The following is a 27,769-nucleotide window of genomic DNA, read 5'->3' as shown; positions in this document are numbered from 1 at the left end:
CTTTTGTTAAACATCCCTTCTGGATTTCATTTTCCAAATAAATTTGCTGTTAGGTCTTTCTTGTGGAACGTTTTCTGCATGACTGCCCCCACAACTGTCAAAACTTGTGAAAGACAAACAAGCTCAGGAGAGTCAGTTTTACACACCCACAGTACCAAATGAGTTTAGTTTAAACATTAATTGCAGGAACAATGAACCCTCTAGCAAGATTAATGATAATGCTAAATGTTACCCATTATAATATGAACTACCAGGAACATTTCTTTGGTGTTAATAACAGGGAACACTTGGGAAACACTGCTCTAATAAGTGTAACCCAATATGTCATCTTAAAAAAAAAAAAAAAAAAAAAAAATTTCTTTGGAAAAAGCATTCTCATCTGGAGTGTACCAGCAATGTCTAACATGCTGTCTAGGTAAGCAGCTCTCTAGAGTTTAGCAGACTGCAACACTTGTTCTTCTACAGTATGCAAGGCATAAACAGGGGTAACAGTGCCAATTGGATAATTTATACCTTCTTGAAATTTGGAAAATACAGCAAAAGAAAACCTCAGGGTCATGGTGCTTGTTCCATCCATTTCCTCTCGATTTAACCCATGGAAGGGGGAAGGAAGGATGAGGAAGAGGAAATGTGGTAGCAAAGCCATCGTCCTTCACTTTTAGTCTATCTGGCATTGATCTGCTCAAACTCCCCCCTTTGGTTTGCCCACAGGTTCTCACGAAATCAAGACTCAAGGCCAGAGAAAGAGAGAGAGTCTGTGACAGACCGTTAATGCAGCAAACACACACTGAGCTTTAATGGTCTCTTTAGATTCTTAAGTGCTGAACACTCTGAAAAGACAAAAAACAGGTGTTTTATCAGTGTCTGGCAACAGGAAGGAACAAGAGAGACTGTTAAAGAGGGAGTGAGAGAGACAATCCTAGACAATCAATGATGCGATGTTAAACAAGAGCAGAATTGATTCTCTTGATGTTCTTTGCCATGTAAAAAAACAAAAAAAAAACACAAAGTAAACATTTAGTTCAAACAGTGCTGATGGCCTGTAGCTGTGATTTATAACTCCCAGTCATAGTAACACATATTCAAGTTGCACTTAAATCACTAAAACTTAACTTGAGACTTGATTAAGATTCGGAAGCAAGATTTGACTTGGATTAGAAATTACGGACTCGGTGAACAGTGAACTTGTAGTGAATAATGTATAAACTAGTAGTAGACCGATACTGACTTTTTTGATGGTGATAATTTATTAGACAATCTTAATTTCCTAATCAATTTATTAGACATAACTGTTAAAAACAGACAGTAAATTAATGAAGGAGAATAGATGGTCTGATGCTAAGTCACTGAAATTCTGTTAAAATAAAGGTTCTGACACATTAGCCAATGCTGATAATTAAAAAAATGGCAAATATCAGCCGATATATTGGCTCTGGTAAAATATATCGGTCTACTACTCTTCGTACTACTTACTAATAATAAAGAACTATAATGATAATGACAATGATTATGATTATTATTACTTTCACATCTCCTGACAACTACAGTAGGTGGCCCTGTGCCGAAACTGTGCAGATAACCTCAGGTCATGGTTGTTATAACACACCAAATTTGGTTTGAACAATCTAAAGCATTGTGGAGAAATAGCCTCGCATCTATTCTGGCATGACAAATAGGTGGCACTAAGAGAGTTTAAAGTCAGAGATTAAAAATTTGCTTGGTTAATGTTTCAGGACTGATCCTCTATCGGGGTCATGTGTGCAAATTTCAGAACTTTCGCAACTATCGGAATCTATGGGCTGCACACAGGTCAAGTGCAGAAAAATTTAGGCGAGGATTAAAAATTTGCTTTGGTAATGTTCAGACTGTACTCTGTCGGTGTGCCAAATTTCAGAACTTCCCCGCAAACGGATCTATGGGCTGCCACAGACTCAAGGGCAGCAGAAAAAGGAGGAGGAGGGACCTGGAGGGACGATGACTAATGCATACAGTGGGGGTGCCTTCACACCTTCGGTGCTTTGCCCCTAATGAACTATTAACACAAGGAATTTGAGACTTCACTTGGGCCCTGCATACCCACACCAAACCCGTCACAGGGGAGCCATATCAATGAACTGCATAATTCACAGACAATTTTTTTAACACCACACAGACACATTTACACACACTCAGTGTGCGTAATATACTATATAGGGACTATATATACCTAGTATATACTATATATAACATAGGTGAATAATATAGGAAATGTCGACAAATAAAGAGCATGTGGACAAAAAGTGACGGGCATTATGGGTTATATTTTTTTAATACTAAAAGATGATTATTCTAATGTTCTGGATCTGGTGAGTTTTCAGCACATTTTTCCATCTAAAAATGTTTTTTGGTCTATCTATAAAATATTTTTTTTGTCTTCTTTGGTCTGTATTTTCAAAATAACCTTTCCCACAGCTACTATATTATTTTTATCCAAAAAAAATTTATACTGGATGATCTCATCTCTGTAATGCATTATGGCACATAGGGAATTATACATTGCTTTATTAAACATAAAATGAGGAAATTGTGTACTTTCCCCACACAAACAACAAATTCATCTATATCACTGCACAAGAAAGTGGTCTACCAGTGGTCTTCTTTGCCTGAGGGCATTTCTGTTCCTATCCGACAAAGATGTACATTCAACTGAGACTAATTTCATCAACCACCCAGAAGAAGTATAGTGCTGTCATTCACACACAAACCAGAAAAAATAAGAAATATTGTATTACCCCGAGTCTTATTAATGTCTCTTTATAATTGACACAGTATTAGATATTATGCAAAACACAATCCAACCGCATAGTGAGTGCAGCTGGGCTGGTATTAGCTGCAGCAAGTCTGTAAGCACTGCAAAAGCCTGGATAAACAGAGCCAAGAGCCGACCGGCCGGCCTGCATGCTGGGGATCTTCAGGGAAAACGAGGATTTAAAAGGTGAGGGAGTGTCGGCAAGCTGCACTGGTCAGACATGAACTCAATGAGACATACAGCCAGATGGGTATCAGCTCGTCCTGAGCCAGTGAGGTCACAGTGATGCCAGAAGTGAGCCAATGTGCACTGTGACAATAATAAAAAAATAAATAAAATAAAAAATTTACAAAGTTATTTCAAAAAGAAAAAAATTGAAGTTGCAAAATATGACAGTTGCAAATAATCTAATAATAGTAATTAATGTCTGGGTATTGAAGTGCTATGATTGCAGGTTAATTATCTCACCTATGTGGATCCTATACAGTATGAGAGTAATCGGATATCAAACATCCCTATCTAAATCAAAAAAAAAAAAAAAAAAAATGGAATGACATTGTGAATGTGCTCTTTCTGTAACAACATCAAAATACTATCTACTGTAAAACCTAGACAAGGAATAACAAACAATATGTGTGTTAAAATGGTGAACTCATAATGCTATTTCAAGAGATCAGGTTTCCACAAGGATCATTTTCATACGTTTTTGCTAAATGCCGATTATGTGTTTAAATTAATATTTCAAATTTTTGATTATTTGGTTTAAACCTTGCCAAATATTATCATCAAGTAAAAACGTTATTTTTGTTGACTAAAACTAGATGCTATTCAAGTATTAGTCAGAGCACAAAACTGACCAAAATTAAGAAAATGTGACTTGACCAAATAGAGTAATAAATAAATAAAATAAAAAATAAAATATATATTGTATTAAAATGTAAAGGATATTTAAACAGACATAATATAAAAGACAAAAACTGACTAAAAAAGTTAAATTGTGCTGCCAGCCACACAGATCTATTCATGTTTTTGTCCCACTGGATTTTTCACAAGAACTTTACTCACAAAACAATACATGTGTTTGTGGATATATTCAGAGTTTTGAAAAATGCAAGCTGGCTCTGCAAAGACAATTTATATATAGACAAAATATACTATTTACTCATGTCCAAACCACAAACTGCTGTGAAAGCACGGTAAAAGCTTGGTTGGGCTTTTGTGTAGTGCTAAGCAGATCCTCTGTAATGCCGATTCGCTGTCGCTGATAATCAAATCCTGTGAATAAACTCAAAAGTAAATGTCTCAGGGCCCATGGAGGCTTTTATTGGGTGTGGATCAAAGGCCCAGTTTCTGATGGGGGAAAAATAATCTTGCAAGAGAGAGCTCATGCCATTGTGTTCTATATATCTCCAGCATGTTTTTAAAATTATTCTTCCATTTGGGAAGCACTCTACCACCTTTCAGCAGTGAGCAGGTGGTGAATTGAACAGTAAAGTGTGTGTGTGTGTGTGTTGTGGTGGTGTTGATGGTGAGATGTGTGTGTGTGATGGTGAGATGTCTTTGTAGTACATCCTGTACATGCATTAAGAGAGAGCTGCAGATGGTAGAGGAAGGTGTGGGATAGACTCATACCACCATTACACTCGTACCCACCATCATCCACAGCACATCCCAAACTCACTCACATGCACAGCCTTCTCTCTCGTTTTATGCCTAATTCTGCTCCACTGTCATATTTCACTTGTTTTTCTCTTATTCAACATCCTTCTGATTGATGGATCTGCCAGTACTGGACAGGACTGGGTAATACATCTACTAGACATTTCTGATAACATTTTAAATTTGATGATGGAAAAAAAAATATTATTACATTATTATATACAATTTATCTACAATAACAGGCATATTTTGCACATGAACACACACACACACATATATATATAAAATGTTGTATCAAATGACCTTATGTTAAGTGACTGAATGAACGATTCAAGTGACTCATTAAGACACTGACTCGCTGACACCTACTAATGGTTTTAATTTCACATTTAATGTACAATTTTCTTTCATTTCATTAATTTTAGGTAATGAGGTGTGTAAGCTTCCAATATGTGTTTTACACCAGATTCAAGGGGAATAAATTAGTAGGGCAGAGAAGTCAGAAGAGGGAGAAGAAGAACAGCAGGTCAGGTAAAGATGATCCCATTCAAACAAAAAAAAAAAAAAAAAAAAAAAAAAAAAAAACAGGGAAAAACAGAATAGAAAAAGTCATTTTTGAGAACTGTATTGATTTAAGAGACATAACAAAATGTCTAAATGCTCTCATACGTGCGATACATTTGTGAATGGAATTAGAAGAAACAAATGCTTAAATCCATCAACAGCAAAAGTCATTGTGATTATATGTTAAACATTCAACATAGTAGTAATACTGCATACTGTATGCACCCTTTGGCAAACTCTTTCTGGTTTTTACTAAACAAAGCCATCAGTATGGACTCCATTTCACCAAATGGAGCACCATAAATACCCAGTGCCTTTCATCAGGCCCAATTACCTCTTCACTAGGAGCCGAATACCATTTCCCCTTTTAAAATGATGTCTCCAAGAGCCCCACGTGCGGTTTACGAGAGACTCATGTGGCGTACGATAAACCTCTCTGCTTACTGCACACATGCTAAAGTGCACTTTTTACCCCACGCATGCATATGGAAAGGCCCCATTGAACCTTGCAGACCGCAGCATCATTAAAGGCAACACAGGGGTAAAAGCACAGATACTCACGTAACCTCTTAAACAAAGAGACATCTCTACGATTGCTACGATGGAAGACAGAAAGGCTAAGAGTGAAGTTTGTCCATGAGTAAAATGGATTCTGTTTAAGTGGAGATGAAAGCAAACCATTGAGATGTGGATGCTGTAAAAGACTTAGGGGTCTGGATTGACGTCCATAACCTTGTCGCTCAGGAAGCGGCTTTATTTACTCATAAAAAGACCGAGACTGGAAACCAGGCCTTGTGGGCCGAGAGACTTCAGAGGGCTGGTGATACCAACATCAAAGGTTAATTGAGGAAGTAATGCAGGTAGTAACAAGGAGGTCTGGATATGAGATTAAGGAGCGCAGAGGGCCAGCGTCCCGGCTGGGTTTGACTTCCTCGGATTGTGTTGGATAGAGCCAGAGAGGGGAAACCTGTCACAACAACATTATCGCATGCGCTAAACGCTCGTCTTCACAGCTGGAGTTCTGGGAGAGATAAGGCTTTGTCAGGGCCCTTATTACCCAGCCTGGTGCCATTGTTGGCGGGCCGTTTTGAAGTACACAAAGCCGCCTCCTTGAAGGGGCGAAAGGGTCTTTTGTTACAAGCTCCGCACTCCATTTTTAATCTGCCTCTGTTGTGCAAAAAAACACTACAAACCGAACAGGAAATGAGTTCTCATTCTTTCTCCTTTGTTCATGGAGTCATATCTAATATCACTATAACTATTTCATCCTTCTGGAGCAGCAGACAGAGCTCTATATCCCCCACCAGGCAGCCATGCTATTGGAGAGAGATTAGGGCTGACTGAGTAAGGGGTGCGTGAGGTCCTCGGTGTGTGGCCTTTGAAGAGCGGTGGAAGGTTGTTAGACTCTTTGAGCAACAGCTCACCTGGCAGGTACTCAGACGGATACACTATAGAGTGTCAGACCCACCTGCCGATTCTCCTTTCCCCTCTTCACAAGAGCCAAAACTACCGCCGCATGTGTCTTCAGTGAGACTTTCACTGAAAAGCAAGTCTTCATCTCTCTCGGGTGACCTCCTCCTGTCCACCCATTCACATGTCATCATCTCTATCAAACTCTTCTACCGTCTGACTGTCCGAAGCTTGTACTTTATCTGTAGACTGATACGACTACCGCTTGACGGATTTTTCATTGGCTGATGTGGATATCTAGAAAGTAGAGGTAGGCCAATAAAATGTAAATATACACTACTGTTCAATAGTTTTTAAAAGAATTGAATAATTTTATTCAGCAAGGATGCATTAAATTGATCAAAATGGACAGTAAAGGCATTTATAATGTCCAAAAGATGTGTATTTCAAATAAACATTGTTCTTTTTGAACTTTCTGTTTCCAAAAACATTAAGCAGCACAACAGATTCCAACATTGATAATAATAAGAAATGTTTATTGAGCATCAAATCAGCATATTAGAATGATTTCTGAAGGATCATGTGACTCTGAAGACTGGTGTAATGATGCTGAAAATTCAGCTTGCCACCACAGGGATAATTTCAATTTGACAATATATAACAATAAAAAAATGTATTTATTTTAAATTGCAATAATGTTTCACAACATCACTGTTTTTACAGTATTTTTGATCAAATAAACGCAGCCTTGGTGAGCTTAAGAGACTTATATTTAATAGAAAACAGCTATTTTAAATTGCAATAATATTTCACAACTATATTTTTGATCAAATTAATGCAGCTTTGGTGAAACTAAGAATCGTATTTCAAAAATTACAAAACTTACAATTCAAACTTTTTAAATGGAAATATACATTTATATTTAATTTCCCATGATTTGATGATAGCAAAAAAGGCTCCAAAATCAGCTTGCAACATTTTTCAATTTCATTTGAAAGTGACGTGACATTCAGCCAAGTATGGTGACCCATACTCAGAATTCGTGCTCTGCATTTAACCCATCCGAAGTGCACACACACAGAGCAGTGAACACACACACACACTGTGAACACATGCCCGGAGCAGTGGGCAGCCATTTTTATTTGCGGCGCCCGGGGAGCAGTTGGGGGTTCGATGCCTTGCTCAAGGTGCACCTAAGTCATGGTAGAAGGTGGAGAGAGAACTGTACATGCACTCCCCACACCCACAATTCCTGCCGGCCCGAGACTCGAATCACAACCCTTCGATTGGGACAGACTCTCTAACCATTAGGCCACGACTTCCCCGCATTTATTTAATTGATAAAAATGCCTAATATAATTATTTCATTTTATTTCACATTTATTTTCAGTCTAGCCAATTTATTAGCATTTGTTTATTTAAAAAAAAATAACTTTGTTATGCTCAACAATTTCTTCCACCAACCTTACTTTTTTTAACTTCTTCCTTGCATTTTGCTGTTTATGCTCATATTGGTCTCTTATTCCTCTTTTGCAGCTTTGTTTCTAAGATTGACAATGACAGCTTTCTCTACCTTCTGTCATCATCTTTTTCTACTCTCAGCCCTTTCCTTCCCTCTATCTACCTCTTTTCCCTCTTTGTCTCATCATCCGTCACTCCTCTATCAGCATTTCCATCTCCTTGGCCCGTTTTTTACATTTCAATCACTCGCTCTTTCAGCTTTTGCTCTTAAAATGTTTCTACAGTCATTTTTCACTGCCTGTGAGCTATTCTTCACATACATTAATCTCCCTGACTACCGTATCTCAGTCCAGACAGTCCAGTCACACACAGAGACATCAATCCATCAGTCACTGAGTCAAGCAAACAGTTTAGAAATTCAAAACTGAATGCATGTCGTCTGCAAAAATCCAGCTCGCTAACCAAATAAAATCATTACTGTTGTGCATCTGAAGATTTTACATGTTTATTTCAATCCACTGAAGGGTTTTAATCTCCTGTGCACAAGCAGAACTAGTGGTTTGTGGGTAATGAGTCGCAGTCATGCTTCAGACCACTGCGTTCTAACTAATCAGTGGCAACAATGCAGTGACGGGCACGTTCAAACACAGCATGCATGAGAGCTGTAATTGAACAGTGAGAGGCCTAATTCACCAGAGAATTTACTAGAACAATGTGTGAACAAGTGTGAATTGGCCTTAATATGGTGAAAAGAGAGATTTATTTTCATCATTTACCACAACACAAAGAAGCGCTTAGAGAGCAATAAAGAGACTTTGTGATCTTTGGGAAATGTGGGTGATACAACACTTATTAACAAACATGGATAGGAACACTTAGTAAAATATACTCACAAAGAAATTAAATAATATTTGGATTAACAGTGAAACTGCTTTGAGAATTAAGCACTGAAAAGGTCTGAACTTGTTTCAAATATTATTGAAAAAAATAAAAATGCTAAAAATGTGTCGCACAAACCTATTTCACCTTCTTCTAGAGCCCTCCTCATCTAATATGTAAATATATGATATACATACATATATATACATATATATACACATACATATATATATATATTATATATATATATATATATATATATATATATATTATATATATATATATATATATATATATATATATATATATATTATATATATATATATATATACTACAAACATATATAATATATATACATTTATATATCTATCATAAAAAAAATGTTTCTATTTCATATATTATATAAAAAGTAAAGACATTTATAACGTCACAAAATGTTTCTATTTCAAATAAATGTTGTTCTTTTGCACTTTCTACTGTTTTCAACATTGATAATAATAAGAAATGTTTCTTGAGCACCAAATCAGCATATTAGAATGATTTCTGAAGAATCATGTAATGCTAATGATCGCTGAAAATTCAGCTTTGCATCACAGGAATAAACTACATTTTTAAAATATATTCAAATTGAAAACAGTTATTTAAAATGAACAGTATTTTTGTTCTTACTGTATTTGTGATCAAATAAATGCAGCCTTGATGAGCATAAAATACATCTTTCAAACCCAAAACTTGGTTTGAATGAAACATACATTAAAATACACTAAACAATACATTAGAATGTTATGTATTATGTATTAATTTTGCTCTTTAATGTCTTATGACTTGCATGTTAGGAAGCAAAAAGGTGTTGGACGCCAACTATTGTGTCCTAAATTCCTCTCTTGCTGCTGTGAATTTATCTCAATAAATACATGAATTATGTTGACAATGGAGGCTGTAGCTCATTTCCTGCGAGGGGCCAAAGTTTAAGTGGCACTGCTATAGTAATAGTCGAGTGCGTGTGGTTCTCAGCGTTTGGTTATTTACAGAAAGTGCTGAGTAGGGCAGAATTTGGATGACTGCAGAGCGACGGGCACTACGCTGAGGGAGATACAGGAAGAGGCAACACACAGCTGCACAGTCGTAGTCCCTGACTTCACACAGCCCTGCATGCTCCAGCACTTCCTGTAGGAGCGCCCCAACCTCCTGCGCTACTTCCTGCCCAGCGCTGAATCAACAAGCAGGGATAAGAGCAGGAAGTCAGACTACAAGGTGGGCAGAAGGGTGTGTGCAGAGAGGGCAGCGCTCCGGCGGCTGGGTGTTAGGGTCGCCAGGTTCATCAGGAAAGATATCAAAAGGACAAAAACAAAGGGAGGGAAAGTTGAGGGGAGAAAGAATGACAGGTGAAGACGTCTGAACATCTGAACAGACAAAAGCTAGCATACTTACACGTCCCACAGGGGTTGAGACAAAGGCTGGAAGCTCGGGACTACCCGCCCTTAAGGCTTGAGGAACTACAGTGTGACTATGAACTTCCACAGCTAAGAAAGCAAACAGAGGCCTGTTGGACTTTGGAGAGAGACATGACAGTGCAGAGTCATTCCACTGGGACACATGATATCACTGCAGATGACCCAAATAACATGCCATTACATTTCCTGTTGGTCTGAAGCACAGCAAGTGCCCTGCCGAAGAACACTGCCATATACAGACCTTACAGTCTTCTATGTAGTCCACCCATTGTTTTAAAGCTATGTGGGTTTGATTTGGTGATTAAATATATGAGATGGTATCTGAAAGGCTATAGGTATGATCCTGTAAGGGTGATGCATTGTGCTCTTGAACGAGACACTTAAAGGGACAGTTCACCCTAAAACCCAAATGAATCAGTTTAATCCAAATCTTCTGAAGAGACACTATTGCTTTATATGATGAACAGAATTAATTTAGGCTTTTATTTGAATTCAACATTGATCAACACACAAACACATACACATCAAACATGGCAAACACTTAAGTGCAACTAAACTTGCTTGACACATATTTTTTTTTTTCAGAATTCTTTATAAACCGAAAGTCCAAAATAACTTTTTATTTGAAACAGAAATCTTTTTTAACACTTTTAAATGTCTGTCACTTTTGATTTGATGCATTTTATGCATCCTTCTTTCCTGAAAAAAAATTCATAACAATAGAAAAAAAAAAACTTACTTATCCCAGACTTTAGAACTGTTTAGAACTTTAGAACTGAAAAGGGTTTTGTTTGTTTGTTCACCCACTACAAAATCTGAATTCTGTAGGAAACACTGCATCATCTTTCACAAGCAACCCAACCCACTTGTCAGAAAATAGGGTGTATATTTTGTATATATTTACGCAATCATGCAGAAAATTCATGCACTGGGAAGGAAGAAAAGACCAAGAGAGGAAGAGACTTTAAGGCAGGTTTATTAGCAGCAGACAGGAGGAGGTAAATGTATAAGACATGGTTTCTACCATGAGACTGATGACTCAATTAGATGCATTGTAGTTAGACAGAGAAGACTCTTACCAGCTCATGTGGAAGGAACATGTCTTCCTGTCTGGCCACAACCAGACACACACTGTCCCCCTGCTTAGTACTGCGTAACATGGCCACCAGTTCCTCCTGGGAACGGCCAGTGATGTCCACACCGTTCACCTGAATACACACATGCACTCACTTTCAATTGATTTCATATGCACCTTCACACTGATTCAAGCAATCAAATACATTACTATACTAGAAACACCCCATCTTATTCCAGAAAGAGACTCACTTCTAGGATCCTGTCACCTGACTGCAGGCGGCCGTCTTTGACAGCAGCTCCTCTGGGTAGGATGTTTTTGACGAGGATGGGACCAGGCCCATGCACAGAAGAATCTCTGGTCACAACAGTGAAGCCCAGACCTTCAGGACCTACGCAGAGATTGAGAGCGATCGGGATTAAAATGGTTGACAGACTACCTAAACATAATTTGTCAGCAATACTTCAGTAATTCATGTTTGAAGACTATTCTCTTCCCAGTCAGCACACTATAAAAATATCAGCAATTTGTCTGTAAAAGAGTCATTTTGAATGTCGCATTTGAAGTCCCATATGGGTGTATAAACAGCCCATAACATTTCATATCCTAAAAATAAAAGGATCATGTGACACAGAAGACTGGATTAATGACTGTTGAAAAGCTTTGCTTCACAGGAATAAATTACATTTTAAAACAAATTAAAATAGAAAACTTAAAACAGTTATTTTATATTGCAATAATATTTCACAATATTACTGTTTTTATCTGTATTTTAGTGACATAAATGCAGCCTCGGTGTGAATGAGACTTCTTTCAAAAACAAAAAAAAATCTTAGCAACCTCAAACTCTTGGATGCTACAGTAGGTACAGTACATTATATTTAATCATAGCACATAAGATACATTAAAATTGATAAATCATAAATTCAGTTTTAAAACAATGTCCTGCAGAAAATTATTTGAAGATCTTCGCAAAGATCCAAAGTCTGTATTATAAATACCTAAAATAAAAAAATAAAAATCATGGGAACCAACAGAAGAGAGGCGGTAGACTGGCTCTATAAAACTCCTCATAGACTCTATACTGTACACAGGGGGGGTCTGTCTGAGGCCTGTCAGGGACAGTCGGGCTGATAAAGACCATCCTTGTGCGAGACTGAGATTACAGCCACATGGCTTCAGAAACTGAAGTTTAATTTCACATTTGAGCACATTTCAAAGAGTCAGAGTCAAAGGGACAGAAAAAAATAAAGACAGAGTGCATGAAAATGAAAGACAGAATCAGAGACAGTTTGTTTAAAGTAAACCGAGAAAGCGAGAGGAAGAGATAATGCTAAAAATCAAAATGTTCTTTCTTCCTTACACAACTTAAAGTCAACACAAGCCTGACTCACAACAGAAATATCATTACTCATATCAGGACGACCTCCGGATGCTGACATTTACACTTTTCAGATGAAATTCAAGTGTTCCACCAGAAAAAAAAAAAAAAAAAAAAAACATTAATGGTAAAAAAATAAGCACCTGACTAGAAACCATTCCCTTTTTTTCTTTCAGCCCGGATAAAAAGGGGATATTAAAGGAGGAGACCACTGTCTAGCACAGGTGGTGGTCCATTTAAACTGAGCTGCTGCCTTGACCTGTGCATACTGCTTCTTACAGCAGTCTTGATGCTGTCACGGTGACTGATAGGTAGATTAGAGAAAAGGCTACAGCTCCCTGTGTGACACGAGGCACGTCTTTAGTGTGGATATTTCCAGTCCTGTCCCTGAGATCAGGGATAAAATGAGCGCAGCTGGGGCGTTCAGACAGCATTTTATGCTCGTCATTTAGCACAATCGTTTTACGGTCAGCACTTTTTTGTTCCAACGATGAATTTATATCATCATTAATGACAGAATCAATAAGAACTTAAAGAGCAGGTCATATGGTATTTTAAAGTGTCCTAATATTGTGTTGGAGTGCCCTACAACAGGTTTAAATGCATCTAAGATCAGAAAACATTGTAATTTTCTCAGAACATACATTTTAATATTAGAGTCATTTGCCAATTATTAGGAAATGATACGTTTCAAGCAAGTTCGGAGCAAGCCCCTCCCTTCCTCAAGCCTACTCTGCTCTGATTGGAAAACCTGTTGTGATTGGCACAGAGATGAGTCCTTGAGCCAGTAAGCCAGCGCTACCACTGACAAAGCACCTTTACATAAAACAATAATATAATCAATCCGTTCTTATAATGACATAAAATACAAAAACACTTATGCAAGCGAATCGTGCCAACAGCTAAAGTTTAGCTGCTAAACTGTGAACACTAGGTGGATACGTTAGCCGAGTGCTAACGTGACTAACTGATTAAACAATACAGTTTGCAAAAAAAAATATGTCTACTGTAATGTTTGAAGAACGACAGACAAAAGACGCTCACAGGAGCACACCAGCCGAAATCACTCATCTCTCCCGCATTAACCCTGTAACTGCCAGTGCAGCACAATAAACAGCAGTTTCACAATTATTATAAAGTCTGTGTGCTACACTACATTCTTTATTATTAAACAAAGTAATTAGAATGACGTCAGTCTACAATAATCAACATATTCTTAGGTTCACTGCAAATTTTTAGAACTACTTCAGTAAGACCGTAATATCGTGCTTTACCTGGAAACACATTATATGTACTTTGAAAAGATAGAAAGCATATATAAAAAAATTAACATAGTAATAGTTATTTAACTGGGGCTACAACTACACAGAAACAATTTGCAACTTTAAAATACTTGATCAGACAACACAATGACAAACAATTCACATATCTCAATACAGTTGTCATTGAAGACCTAGAAGCTAAACGGTGCTTACACAACAAACCAAACAATTATTAAGCATGCTACATAAAACGTAAAAGCAAGAATTATTAATAACACTTACATGTTGTGATACGGAGGAGGAATCTGATGCAAATACACTTGGAACTGAACCTTCCTTCAATATCAGCCGGCTCGCGAATCCAAGTTTGATTGCATTTAAGTTGGTAAAGCAATCGTCTTCAAAATTTCGTGAACCAAAGCACAAGGCTCGGACTATACTTCTGTGGTACAGTTGTATATATGAATTGTAGCCACTTAGTCTCCAAACGCTCATCCTTGGGCAGATGAAAAAAGTTTTGCTTTTGAGTCGCACTTCAGAACACAGCGTCTCGTCGCCATGATGTTTTCTAGTTTTCACTGGCGTCTTGGAGCGCAATAAGTGGGCGTAACGTATTCAAATAACTTGACAAGTTGACGTCATCTAGTCAGAGAAAAAGCTTCGGCCTTCTAACGATTCATAAAAATGACTCAGAGTCGACTCTTACTTTTGAAAGACAATAACTTTATATACGGTGCACTGTCATATTTCAAACTTTGCAGGATGTTTTTGTTCACTTAGATCTATGTTACACACTACATGAAAGGTAAATTTCAAAATTCCATGATAGGTGCTCTTTAATAGACTTTGCAGCCTGAAATTACAGCTTCATTTATTCGATTAGACGGCCAAACCCACCGACTACAAAGTCGACCAATGTTAGAGTAAGGGAGAGAATCATTGTAAAAAGAAATACATTCCTTTAAAAGATCTTGCAGGAATGTGTATGTTCTTTTAAAAGGAGAATTTTAATGTAATTTAATGTAAGCATACTTATACAGTATGCAGGGTTTTTCAATCTCAGATCCATACATGATTTTGTTAAATAAATATACATTTGTGTTAATTCTGTATTATATCTCAGATAACTGTAACTTTTACTGTAACAAACAGTTTATGGGACCTTTTGAGTCACAAAAAACTTAAAAATAAGAAATTTAAATTACTTGAGACCAATAGAATTCCTCCAAATGTTGTCCCAACTAGTCAAACACAGCTGTCTGAATGAAGAATTACAAATTTGACAATATCTCTAAAATGTTAAGAGTTTTTGAGTTCCCAGCATGCACTGCAGCATGAATAAATTATGAGGTTACTGTTACAGGATTACTGTTTCACCAAACTTTTGTGATGTTAAGAGCTCATCTTTGAACATTTGTTGATTGTCACGGTTGTTGAGGTTTGTGTCAAGTCTTGAATTCTATGTACAACTTTCTAAAACTATATCCCAGATGTCTTTGATTTGTTGGAGATTGCGCTTTCAGAAACGATAGTATAGTTTATGTCACGTATTAATTGTCCTTTCAAAATTATATGTATAGGCTACCAAATCGATAGATTAATTTATTTTGTGCAACTATTTTACAAGAAATACATAGTTGCCTTCATGAATTTATTGGATGAATAAGACATTCTGCATTGGTGAACAAACTAATTCAAACTGACAGAACAAAGTAGTGTTACTAAAGCCAATTAAAACAATATTTGAGAGAACTTAAAAATCTGATTTCCTCAGGTTGTGTTAAATTTTTCTCAACAATTCCTTTTATACAGTCCATCTTTTCCAGTTGTTTACCTTTCTTAAGATTGATTCTGAGCCTCCTTCCATCCTTCTTGTTGTGGTTTTGTAGAGGTGATGGTCCCAGGCTGTTTTTCAGGAGGGGGCTGTCAGCACTTTTGCTTCTGGGGGTGGGTGAGAGCCTGAGGGGTAATGGGGAGCTCAGAGAGCGACCCTCTAGACTGCTGTTGGACTCCTGAAACTCAGCTTGCCATCCTGAGGAGGTCTCCACAGGCTTCACGATGGGCTTCACCTTCAGCGGTGGAGGGTCTTTGGTCCGTGTGGATGTGTCAGGGTTTTCGGAGTTAAAGAGGTGGCCGATCACAGTCTTCTCAAAGCGTTCTTTGTTAAAAACTGGAACAACTTCTAAACGAACGATGGATGAACGCATGGCTTGTCTGAATATTTCCTGTGCTCTGGCAAAAGACAGAGGGAGAAAGAGATAAGGAACACAGGAAATAGAAAAAGTAATTATTTTATTGCAATTTTTTATAATTATTTGCAAGTTGCTTGATGAAACAAATAAACCTGGAAACTAAAAAGAGGTGGAAATTGTAATATATCGAATAATCTTTGTTTAGATAAAACTCACTCTGACATTTATTCTGACAGAATAATTGGGGTTATGACTAATGAGTCCTACGCATCACAAATGACAAAGCAATCCACCTCCTTTATTTTTGCTTGACTGGTTTAATTCAAAAACCATCCATCCATCCTGAGCATAATAAAATTAATGTGACCTTCTACTGGACAGAAGTAATTCTCCTTAGCGGAGATATGTGTATATAATGTATGCATAATGTACATGATGACCATGGAACAACTGGGTAATGTTTCAACAGGTATGGCAAGCTCTGATTAACTTTTGCGTCAAACAATTTCTGCTCCTATAGCAGCTATCTAATATGAAGAATGTTTGAAGAATATATCTTGTTAATTTGGGTTCTCTTCATATGCTCGTACCATCAAAACTAACACAAATCTAACATTATATGTTAAAAACTGCCCCAAAACCCAATGATTTGTCAGATCTTGACAGCTATGGGTCAGGTAGCAGATCTCTGATCAGCATGACAGCGTGTAGTAATGCAATTTAAGAGTAGAAGATCTACTGCACACACCAAACAGTGCACAGTAAATAACCATGACTGCTGGAAGGGCTCTGTCACCATGGGTTGAGTGTTTTTCTGCTATTTGAGACCAGTCCAGAGGTGACAGCCATAAATAGAGTACAAAAAACGGACACCATGCCTGTTTTTACAACCATTACATCAAAAGACAAGGCTAAAAACAAAGTATCACAACAGGAAGGAACGGATATCATGAGATGGAGACAGAGAGAGCAGACCAGAAGGTGAAGCAGAAAGAGACTCACTGTGAAAAGGATTTGTCCATTAATTCAGTATCATTAATTTTGACAATGCACTCATCGTCCTGAAAGATGCCTTCCCTTTTGGAGCGACTGTTCTCTTCCACCCCTCGAATGTGCAGACCCAGAGCCCTGCGAGAGAGCAAACCATAAATTACCAACAAAATAGAGCACAGCACCAGCCAGCGACTGGCCATGACAGGCTGTGCTATTGTATTATAATAGAACAACAGCACATGTAAAACACAATAATTACCCAGTAATTAGATAATAATTATAAAAAACTACTTATTCAAGTATCAACATGGTCCACACTAGTGTATTGTAGGGAATTCTGAAATGAGGAAAAGTCTCCTCTATGCATTTGGCTTTTTTTAAGTCCAGGATAAATTTATGTTTCAGATTCGTTTGAGCCGTCACTTTAATTATTGATGTCAATAGACAAAAGATTTGCCATCCCAAGCACCCTGAAAAACCCAGATGTACAGACCGCTTTGCAAAACACAAGACATCAGTGCTATGGCTGGCAGTGATAAAGGCTATCAGGCTGGAGAAACTCATAAAGCAGGAGCAGGCATGGCAGATGAGTATTAATCCCTCAGTCTTCACCCGCAGGCAGTGCACTCGGGCTCATTCACTCTGAATAACACATTCATACATTACAGTGGGCCGCGGCACTGTCTACAGTGCTGTAGAGGCATGGAGAAATTATGGAAGATACTTTTGCAGAAATTCAAATGGACATTTGTAGAGTCACACTGGACTGAAATTGTTTCCTCAGAGAGGTGATATTTGACTGGAGGGATAAAGGTTGAGTTTTCAGGAAGTGTATGAAAGAGACTAAGTTTATTTGTCTTCAGCTGCTGACAGCAAGAGCCACAATAACCGGCCTGTTTATGATTCTACACATCACTAAAAACATTCACATGTCCACAGTTACAGCGCAGATCAACTACAACAGCTATACTATGTGGCTTTAAACTCATATATACTATACATGCAGTACTGTTCAAAGGTCTGTCTGTTACACTCACCAAGGCTGCATTTATTTGATCAAAAATACAGTAAATAGAAATAATATTGTGAAATCTTCATTTTTCATTTAAAATAACTTTGCCATTTTAATATATTTTAAAATACAATTTATTCTACAGTATATGCCAGAAATATACCAATGAGAGTGGCCAATGATCATTTTAACACCAACATATAAAATATAACACATTTAATCAGTTACCAGCAGATTCCACACTAATATATTCATCGGCTGATTCCACCAATCACAAAATGGTTATTTTCTATCAAAAACATGTTTTATGTATTTAATGTGAAATTGAAAATAAACTTTACTGTCCTCAAAGAAATGTTTTAGGAATTCTGCACACTTACATATTGTGTGTTCATTGCCATTACCCAACAAAAATCCTTATATTTAAATTTTTAAGCATTTTAAACAGCCATACATATACTGAAAAATAATGCATCACAATAAAATCACGAAAACCACAAAAAACAAAAACAGTAAAAACAATATACCTAAAGCGAAAGATGCAGACGATTTTCAGGAATATGCTACCACTGCATCTTATTATTCAGCATTCTCAACTAGTTGACTGGTAAAAATGAGTAGTCAAGCAAACCTGAATGTAAACTAATAACGTCTCCTATTATCACCTTCAGACTAAACAAAACTATAAATAACAAAAACAATTGTGCGTAAAAACTCTCCAATAACACCAGAGGTCAGATTAGCGGCATGGAATCCGTATGAAGATAGCGGCCCAGGTTCTGGAGTGAATTAGCCTTGTGTTGGTGTAAGACATGAGAGTGTGACCTGCTAATGCTCAGGAAGGATCTCTTCACCCCTCCATTAGTTAGGCTTCCCGTCCACATGAAGTCACTCTGCATTTGCTAACATGCCTGTTTATGTTATCACTCGCCTCACCATTGGAGAATATTACGACAGTCTTTAAGACAGGGTGACCTTTGACACACAGAGAGAGGGGCATGGCATGTCTAAAGGAAACAGATGGAGGTTAAGGCCTGTGGGAGATGTGAGTGAGGGGGGTGATGGAGATATACAGGAGGAGAGAGTGAGAGAAACAAAAGAAAAAGACTGAATCCTACAGGGAGGTATCTGTCTTTATTAAGACTCCTGTGCTGTCTCAGTCCCTTGTGGCTCTCTCTGATGACTCAGTTTCAGTCAAAAAGAGAAAGAATTAGAACTTAGTGCATGTCAGACAGTAAGAGTGCTCAACCATAAAAACATCTGGTCATTAACTGAGCCATTCCACAGAAGTTCATGCAAGGTAAAAGTTAGCCAAAGTTACTCAGAAATTGCACTTTGAAGATTATGTGACTCACAATCAGGACAGCTTCTTTTTGATCATGCACAAAAACTCCAAAACAAGCACCAAAGCTAAGATAGGGGTGTAACAGCAATTTAGCCAAATTATTTGCAAACACAAAAGGGGAGAGAAGTATGTAGAACTTCATATATGACTTCATAAATGATTTTGTGAAAAAATTACTACTTAGTAAATATTGCATTTTTTTTTATTTTTTTTTTTTGTTCTTACCAACCTACATTTGCTTAAATATATCTGCATTAATGTAATCACACTGCTCTCTACTTATACTTTTTTTTTTCTTTTTTTTTCATTAGTCATTGAAAAATCCATATCAGACCATGACAAATGTGGGTGGGCCTGCTAATAAGAAATATAATAGCAATATAACCAATCTATACTATTTTGTCTGCCTTAAAAAAAAGAAGAAAGAAAAAAGAAAGAAAGAAAGAAAAATAAATAAATAAATAAATATTTAATTTGTATTTTTTTTTTAACACCAGAATTAAGAATAAATAATAATAAAAAAATTAAATTAAAAATTAATAAATAAACATACTATTCAAAAGTTGGGGTCAGTACAATTATATTTATTTTTTTGTTTAGGTAACACTTTATTTAAACAGTTATAATCCTTGTTACACGTTAAACGTACTTACTATTATAATAACAATTAATTATTCATAATTTCATGCAAGTAACCCTAAACCAAACCCTAATCCTAACCCTAACTATACAGTAAGTACATGTAGTTAATTAGTATTACTCAGTACTTAAGTGTACTGTATAATTATACTGTAACAAGGACACCTTAAAATAAAGTGTAACCTTTATTTTTTAAAGAAACTACTAATTTTATTTAGCAAGGATGTGTTAAATTGACAAAATTACAGTGAAGATATGCATAATGTTTCAAAAGATTTCTATTTCAAGTAAATGTTGTTCATCACAGTAATAAATTACATTTTGAAACCTATTCAAACAGAAAACAGTTATTTAAAATTGTAATAACATGTCACTATTTTTTACTGCGCCTATGATCAAATAAATGCAGCAGAATGAACAATGGAGAATGTATTGTGGGTGTCCATGTAACATAAAAACTACATCTAACTTAGTTTTACAAATGGTCAATCCCAACCCCCCCCCCCTTACAGCTGAAGTACTTAACTTTTAACCCCTCTCATTTACCCTATGAAATGTCGTGATGAGTTTCCCTGAGCCAGCAGCACTCGATGCTGACCCCACAGCCCTGCTCCTGCCTTCAAACAGAGCTGTGGGTTTATACTGCTGACCCGCTTGAAACAGCAGCTGCAGCAGTCTGAACACCACAGGATACCCAACAAAACAAAAAATGTCCTATCCACAACCATGAGCACATGAACATATGACTGTCCATATTTAAACAACGTATATTCAGTGTTCAGCACCTTGGTCCTGATGAACAGTAGGAACTATGCAGGTACACAGAGGTTTACATACATAAGTCTTTAAGTACACATTTTGCATCTTAATGCACATTTCTGTTCTTATTGTGCACAAGTCATCGGGTTTTTGCAAGGGTTTTTTTTTTTTTTTTTGTATTTATGTTTACTCGCTAAATCTTCTATATAATTTAGTTGAAATTTCTTCAAATGCTACAATAAAAAAATAAAAAAATAAACTTAAAATACAATGCAAATAAACTTTTTTTTTTTTTTTTTTTTTTTTTTTTTTACACATTATTTCTGTTTTTAGAATATCTTATTCTACGCTGGAAAATTAAAATAATATTTTTAAGTTCAAATGTGAACAAAAACCAAAATCTAGATCAGGAGTGTCAAACTCCTTAAATTCAACCCTTATTAAGCACACCTGATCCAACTAATCAAGTCCTTCATGCTTATTTGAAAAATACATGCTATGTGTATTGAAGCAGGGTTGGAACAAAACTCTGCTGGGCTCCAGGCCTCCAAAAATTGATCTACATTAGATTTACTGGAATTTAACTGATTTAGATTTATAAACAAATATAATCTAACTGAAATCTCTTTGAATGAATGAATGAATGAATGAATGAATCAATGAATGAATCAATGAATGAATGAATGAACAAACAATAGAACATACAAATGCAAATAACCACAAATACATTTTTTTTTTTTTTTTCTGTTCTGGATTGGGAAATCAAAAAAAAAAAAAAAAAGTAATATGTGACCCCTCATTTGCATGGAAGAATTAAATACATAATTTCTGGAATAATTTAAAGACTCCATGAATAATGATTGGGCAAAAAAAAAAAACTGCCATGCAGGAACAGTCGTCAATATTCTTGGTCAGTCTTCCCAAAAAAGAAAGATTTACATTCTGTTTAATTTCTTATTAAATTCACCTAAACATTATTTTGTCAACCTTAAGTAGTACACTAACATATAGATAGCTCAAAAGCTTAAAAGACATGAACTAAAAGGTACAAACACCCCACTTCTGATTCATGACTTCAAAAGCCTGAGAGAAGCACAGAACATTCCCATAATTCCCCCACAACAAAAAACATGCAGACACAAACAAAGCTCTGAATGTGTGCGGTGGAGCTTAGATTTCTCTGGCGCAAGTCAACATGCTTTAAGTAAGACATGCATCACCAGAAAGTGTGCGTTTGCGTATGAAGAGGAGAGAATGTGAGAAATGTGGAGTGCTGTACTAACCTTCCGCTGAGAGAGGAACAGTACGGCACCACGTGTATTCCTAGAGGCCCTTGTTCTCTTGAAATCTCCACCGTCCTTGTGAGGCTGCTGCTGCACACACACAAGAACAAAACCCATTAGTTAAAATTTTTAAGTCGTCAGACTGCACAACATAAACCTGTGTAATCTCTGTGTATTGTGGCTCAGTTATATCTCACGCGGGGGGGTGCTGAGCCGCCGTACATGTCTGTGTTAGTCAGATCTCTAGCACATGATCTTGTTTTCCTACATACCCTGCTGAAATAGTTTCTATGTTGCCTGCCTTTCTGACTAATTTTCAAATGTTTTTTCCCTGTTTTCCCCTTTTTCAGCAGTTAATGTTCTTGGCATGTGGTGTGATGATATAGACGGGAATGTTAAGTGGATAACTGTGGACAGAAAGGTCCGTTGCACTGCTGCACTGATCATTAACCTTTAATCCACAACTAATAGTTCTTCAAAGTGGAATATTTGCAGTCATACATGAGTGAGTACAGTGAGACACCGCATGAGCTGGATGAAAGCATGAGAAAGAGAAAGACAGGCTGAGACCGACCCACAATGGAATTAAAGTAAACATGACACACATAAGTCTGGAAGCTGATTGGTCAGTGCAGTATTTCATGTTTGGCTGGTTAGTTCCCATTAGCCCCTGCTGGTATATGCTGTAACTACACCATCTGTTCTCAAAAAGGAGCTTTCTCCACTGATCTGTGCAAGCAACAAAAAATAAATAAATAAATAAATGAACTGTCACAATGAGCTGTCACTGTATAGAGGAAAAAAAAAAAGTTTAGAATACTATGAGAATAAAAAATGTTTGTAAATTATTAAACAGACTATTTAAAAAAAAATCATAATACTTATGAATACTAATAATTACCCTTGCTGAATAAAAGTAGTAATATCTTTCAAAACAAACAAAATGTTAGACCTCAAAAGTTTAAATAGTAGTATATTTTAATAAACTACCAAAAAACGTAATTTAAAATTTCACTAAGTGAATGCATAAGACAGACATAAGGCAACAACTGAGACTGTCAAAAGCAAACTAAATAAAATCTGGAATGAAGTGAATGTGCTTCAGAGAACTTTAGCCTATGTGCGTGCCACTAGTTTAGACTCGCATGTCATCTGGAAATGAATGTGTAACCAAGACTGTCTCTACTGCTGTTATTTATATATCTCTGCTTATTTTACAGTTAAATTTCATGAATAGAAACTGATGATAAAACTAGTAGCACTTAACAGAGAACGAGTGAGAGCCAGTCTTTATTGAAACAATGGTTTATAAAGTTTGATGCACTTGAAATAGAGTGCACACTACATACTAAGCTCTAAAGAGATCACCCTTAGTTAGTTCTGAGACTTTGCCTAATGTTTATGATCAGCCCTGAAATAACTACAAATACAAAAAAATGCTCAAATTCAAGACTTAACTCTTGGAGGGGATTAATTTGACTTTGAATAGTCAAGAAAACTTGAACATCGAGAAGGGAGAAAAACAAACAAAACAAAAATGAGAAGTGCTGGGGAGACAGTGCTATTCTTACAATGAAGTACATGTCATTATGCCTGAGGGACAGTACATGAAAACACTGCCACTGATTGCAAGGTCATGAGGAACAAATACAAAACACTCCAGCAATCAAAGAGAACAACACTGTTACAATAACCCCGATGTCTTCATTTATAATACTCTGGCCAAACACACAACTGTTCAACAAAAGTTTGGGGTCGACAGGTTTTTTACAGTGAAAAATATTATATTGAAATATTATTTCAGTTTAAAATCTATCTGATTAGATTTTAAAATATAATTTTTTTCTGATATGTTTTAAAATGTAAATTGTTTCTTTGATGGAGTATTTGGTTTTTCATGATTATTCAGAAATCATTCTGATATGCTGATTTGGTGCTGAAGAAACATGTATTATTATTATCAATGCTGAAAACAGTTGTATAATATTGTTGAAGTGATTGTGAATCATTTGTTTTCAGGATTCTTTAAATAATTGAAAGTTCAAAAGAACAGCATTTGCTGAAATAAAATTATAAATTTCTTTATTGTCACTTTTGATCAATTTTGTGAGTCCTGTTGAATAAAAATATTAAAGGGGTCATGAACTGAAAAATCAAAATTCCCTTGATCTTTTGACATGTAAGAGGTTGTTGTACTATAAAGTTTTTTTAATACATGTAGTGTAAAAAAAAAACAAAAAGTTCAGTAAGAACTTGGTTGTTTGTTCACTTCATTTTACCGCAGATTAATTTACAAACAATGCGCAATTCATCACTGGATTTTCAGTAAGATTCGTCAGAAAGACGATGCTGTGCGTAATATATCAGATCCGACAATAATGTCACACCACACAAGTGTGAGTAACTGTAATCACTATTGCTTTGTCTGTTATTACAGATCGTTTGATATGTACTGAGTATTTATACATTTTTAACCTAAATCACAGTGGCATTCATCTATGAAGGATGTAGCTGTCAAACACACACAGCTGTTAGCCAATCAGAGCATTTACTTCCGAGTCTACAATCCGCTACACCTATTCAAACCGAGCGTTCAGATGAGGGGGGTCAAAACAGGACAGAAAATAGCCTATTACTTCTAAATTATGTTTTTTGATGTAAACATCTTGATAACATAAGTGGACCTCAGAGAACAGTACAAAATAATAAAAAATGCAGTCTATGACTTTAATTTCTTTCAAAAAATGCAATACTGTATTTATATGAAAGTTATAAAGATGTTTTTACTTAATTCTAGGAAATAATACATTGTAAATACACAACAATATAAGTTTGTGTCAATGTAGCATACTACTGCTTTAAACATCCATGAATCTAATCAAAACTGTGATATTGAGTTTATCCATTCATTACAACATATTAATTGCAATTTTATTAAAACAATGGCTGTTAAATAAATAAATAAATAAATAAATAAATACATACATACATAAATAATTTTATATTTGTTTATATATTTATATATATATATATTTTTTTTTTTTTTTTTCAAGCTAATTCAGAAGGAAATATATAGCAAGATCAAAAATCATCAAAAGCCTGAAAAACAAAGATTTCATTCTCACAGCATACTTAGATCTTCTGCAATAACCACATAATGATCAGTTGTATTGCTATAATGCTGGTGCTCAAGTTATCTGCAGTGATTTTTTTTTTTTTTTTATAGTCTGGTGTGAGTGAGCATGAGGTGGTAAAATAAAACACTACAATTTAAAAAATGTGTGGAGAGTCTCTCTTTTCCTGAAGCCTTAAGCTCCAACACTCTAAAACAGGTATCTAGCCCAATAATTTACCCGTGTGTGTGAGGTCTTAATGACTGCAGCAGGCTGACCACACACACACGCAAACATAAATACACCCTTCTCCAGGCTTCTGTTTGACTTTAATTCTTTCATGTTTCCTGAGGTATGTAGTGCAGATTGTGTCTGACTGTGTGTGAGAGTCTATTTGGAGAAAAAACTGAGACTGTTGAGATGCTAATGCAGGAGAGAGCTGTCTGCCCAGAGCTCAGAGGACTCAACACTGATAAGCTTCCCCAGCACAGAGAGAGAGAGCGAGAGAGATGGGGTTTAAACACAATCACCATGAGATGGAAACTGCAAAAAACAACAACAAAGACGGGGAAAACTGTGGTAAGCGTGAGTAAATCCTGTGAAGTGCAGTTTCATCAACTCACCAGAATATTCGTTAATCAAGGCCGGCCCAAATAAGACATTCCAAAGGGAATCATATCCTTGAGGAGGGGCCAGGGAGCATTAATTGGGTGGGGGCTCTCAGCACCCTTCCATCTTGCACTCTCACTTTCACTCTCCACTCTCCACTCTCCATTTCAAACCAAAATGTTGTTACATACTATACATTATGGATGCATTCATTATTGTATGAATTTTATAGGTTAGAGGGTTAGTGTGAACACAGTATTTGCACTATTTATACAAGATTTTTTTTTTTGCTTTGCCATGAAAAAAAAATGGCATTTTTAAATATATTCATATATTATATATATATATATATATATATATATATATATATATATATATATATATATATATATATATATATATATATATATATATATATATATATATACACACATATACATATTTATATATACACATATATATATATATATATATATATATATATATATATATATATATATATATATATATATATATATATATATATATATATACATACACACACACATACAATTTAACACAATCTGGCCCAAAAAAAAGGTATTTTGTTGCCTACCTTTTGGATCAACTTTACAATAATGCCTATAGGAGCAGTCTTACTAGGATTCGGAACAAAGCTCAGAATCCTCGATTCTTTCGTTCATTACCTCACTCCTACTTTTCCTCTTTGGTTAAACATCCCGCATTAACAGGCAAACAAATTAACGGTGAAGAAAGCCTGTCCAACCATCTAAAGATGAGGACAGTGGATGAAAGCATGGCTGTAAAACAGGAAAGTGGCAATAGAGCAGGTGTCCTCTTTATTTACCTGCTCTCTCTTCCATACAGACAGAAGCCAAGGTACAAAAAAAAAGGCAGATACGAATAAAAGAGAGCAAATTATCAAAGCTCTCCCGTCTTTTCAACTCTCCATCTTCAAAGTGATGAGCTTCAGCAGCTTTGCACAAATAAGAGCTGTGGTTCAGATTAACAGTCTCTCGTGTGATTGTGTACGAGCCGAGTGTGGGCCTGCTTTGCAAGAGTTCCTGGAGAAACATGCTGAATGAAGGACTATTTGAATGCAGTTGCTGTTTTTTATGCGTTGGCTATTGTTTTGCAAATTCAGAGATGTCTGATGTAGGCTGGAGAGGACTGAGTAATGGAAAATGTATGTGAAGAGGTGTGAACAAGGCTGTGTGTTTACCTGCCAGTGTTTAACCCAGAGTAAAGCTCCCCTACAGGGTTGAAATAATCCTCCTATTCAGAAGGACTTTAATTCGGCCTCACAATCAGGGATCCAGTCACTCAACAGGGATGCAGAAGCACCGCATGCACAATCATGCTCTCAGTCTCCAGCGGCTAATACGCCAGACTCATAGCATTAAAGGATGACTAACGTTAAGCCCGTTTACCTTCGAAATAAATAGAGGGGCTGGTAAAACTTATTTAAACAGCACTTTGCAAATACAAAGGTAATTGGCAGGTTACTGTAGACCAGCACTTCGTCTTAACTGCTACTCATACAGAAATGTGCAAAATTATTTTCAGCTTAATGTCTAGAGCATGTACTACATCTGTCCCACACATCTGATTACCACAGTAATTTTGATGGTAAACACACTAACAGTGGAGATCCATGGGACAGATGTTTTGAATGCATTATTTGAGCTGTAAAACTGTCTAAATCCTCTTTTTGAGATGGGACTGGAGGAAATTCTAATAGTTGGAGTTTTCAGTACAGATCAGTACTTGCATGACATTCCTTTACCAGGATGAGCCTAGGATGCCAAAGATGCTGTCAAAAGACATTAAAGTGATAGTTCACACAGAACTGAAAATTCTCCGTATTCTCCTTTTTCACGGTATTTCCATA

General features: G+C 36.3%; 1 protein-coding gene across 1 annotated transcript in view; it reads right to left on the bottom strand.

Annotated features, from left to right (window-relative positions):
- The window catches only part of LOC109090008 (partitioning defective 3 homolog B-like), a 141,711-nt gene that overhangs the window by 66,106 nt on the left and 47,836 nt on the right, over positions 1-27,769 (bottom strand). Inside the window, exons 6-10 of the mRNA XM_042763083.1 lie at positions 22,157-22,246; positions 17,128-17,253; positions 15,768-16,165; positions 11,542-11,681; positions 11,295-11,423 (exon numbers count right to left, since the gene is read on the bottom strand). Coding sequence (XP_042619017.1) covers positions 11,295-11,423; positions 11,542-11,681; positions 15,768-16,165; positions 17,128-17,253; positions 22,157-22,246 — 883 coding nt within the window. The remainder of the gene's footprint in view (positions 1-11,294; positions 11,424-11,541; positions 11,682-15,767; positions 16,166-17,127; positions 17,254-22,156; positions 22,247-27,769) is intronic.

Source organism: Cyprinus carpio, chromosome A9 (genome assembly GCF_018340385.1).
Source record: "Cyprinus carpio isolate SPL01 chromosome A9, ASM1834038v1, whole genome shotgun sequence".
NCBI classification, from domain to species: Eukaryota; Metazoa; Chordata; class Actinopteri; order Cypriniformes; family Cyprinidae; genus Cyprinus; species Cyprinus carpio.
Note: the sequence above shows the minus strand (reverse complement) of the source record. Positions and strands in the feature narration are given on the sequence as shown.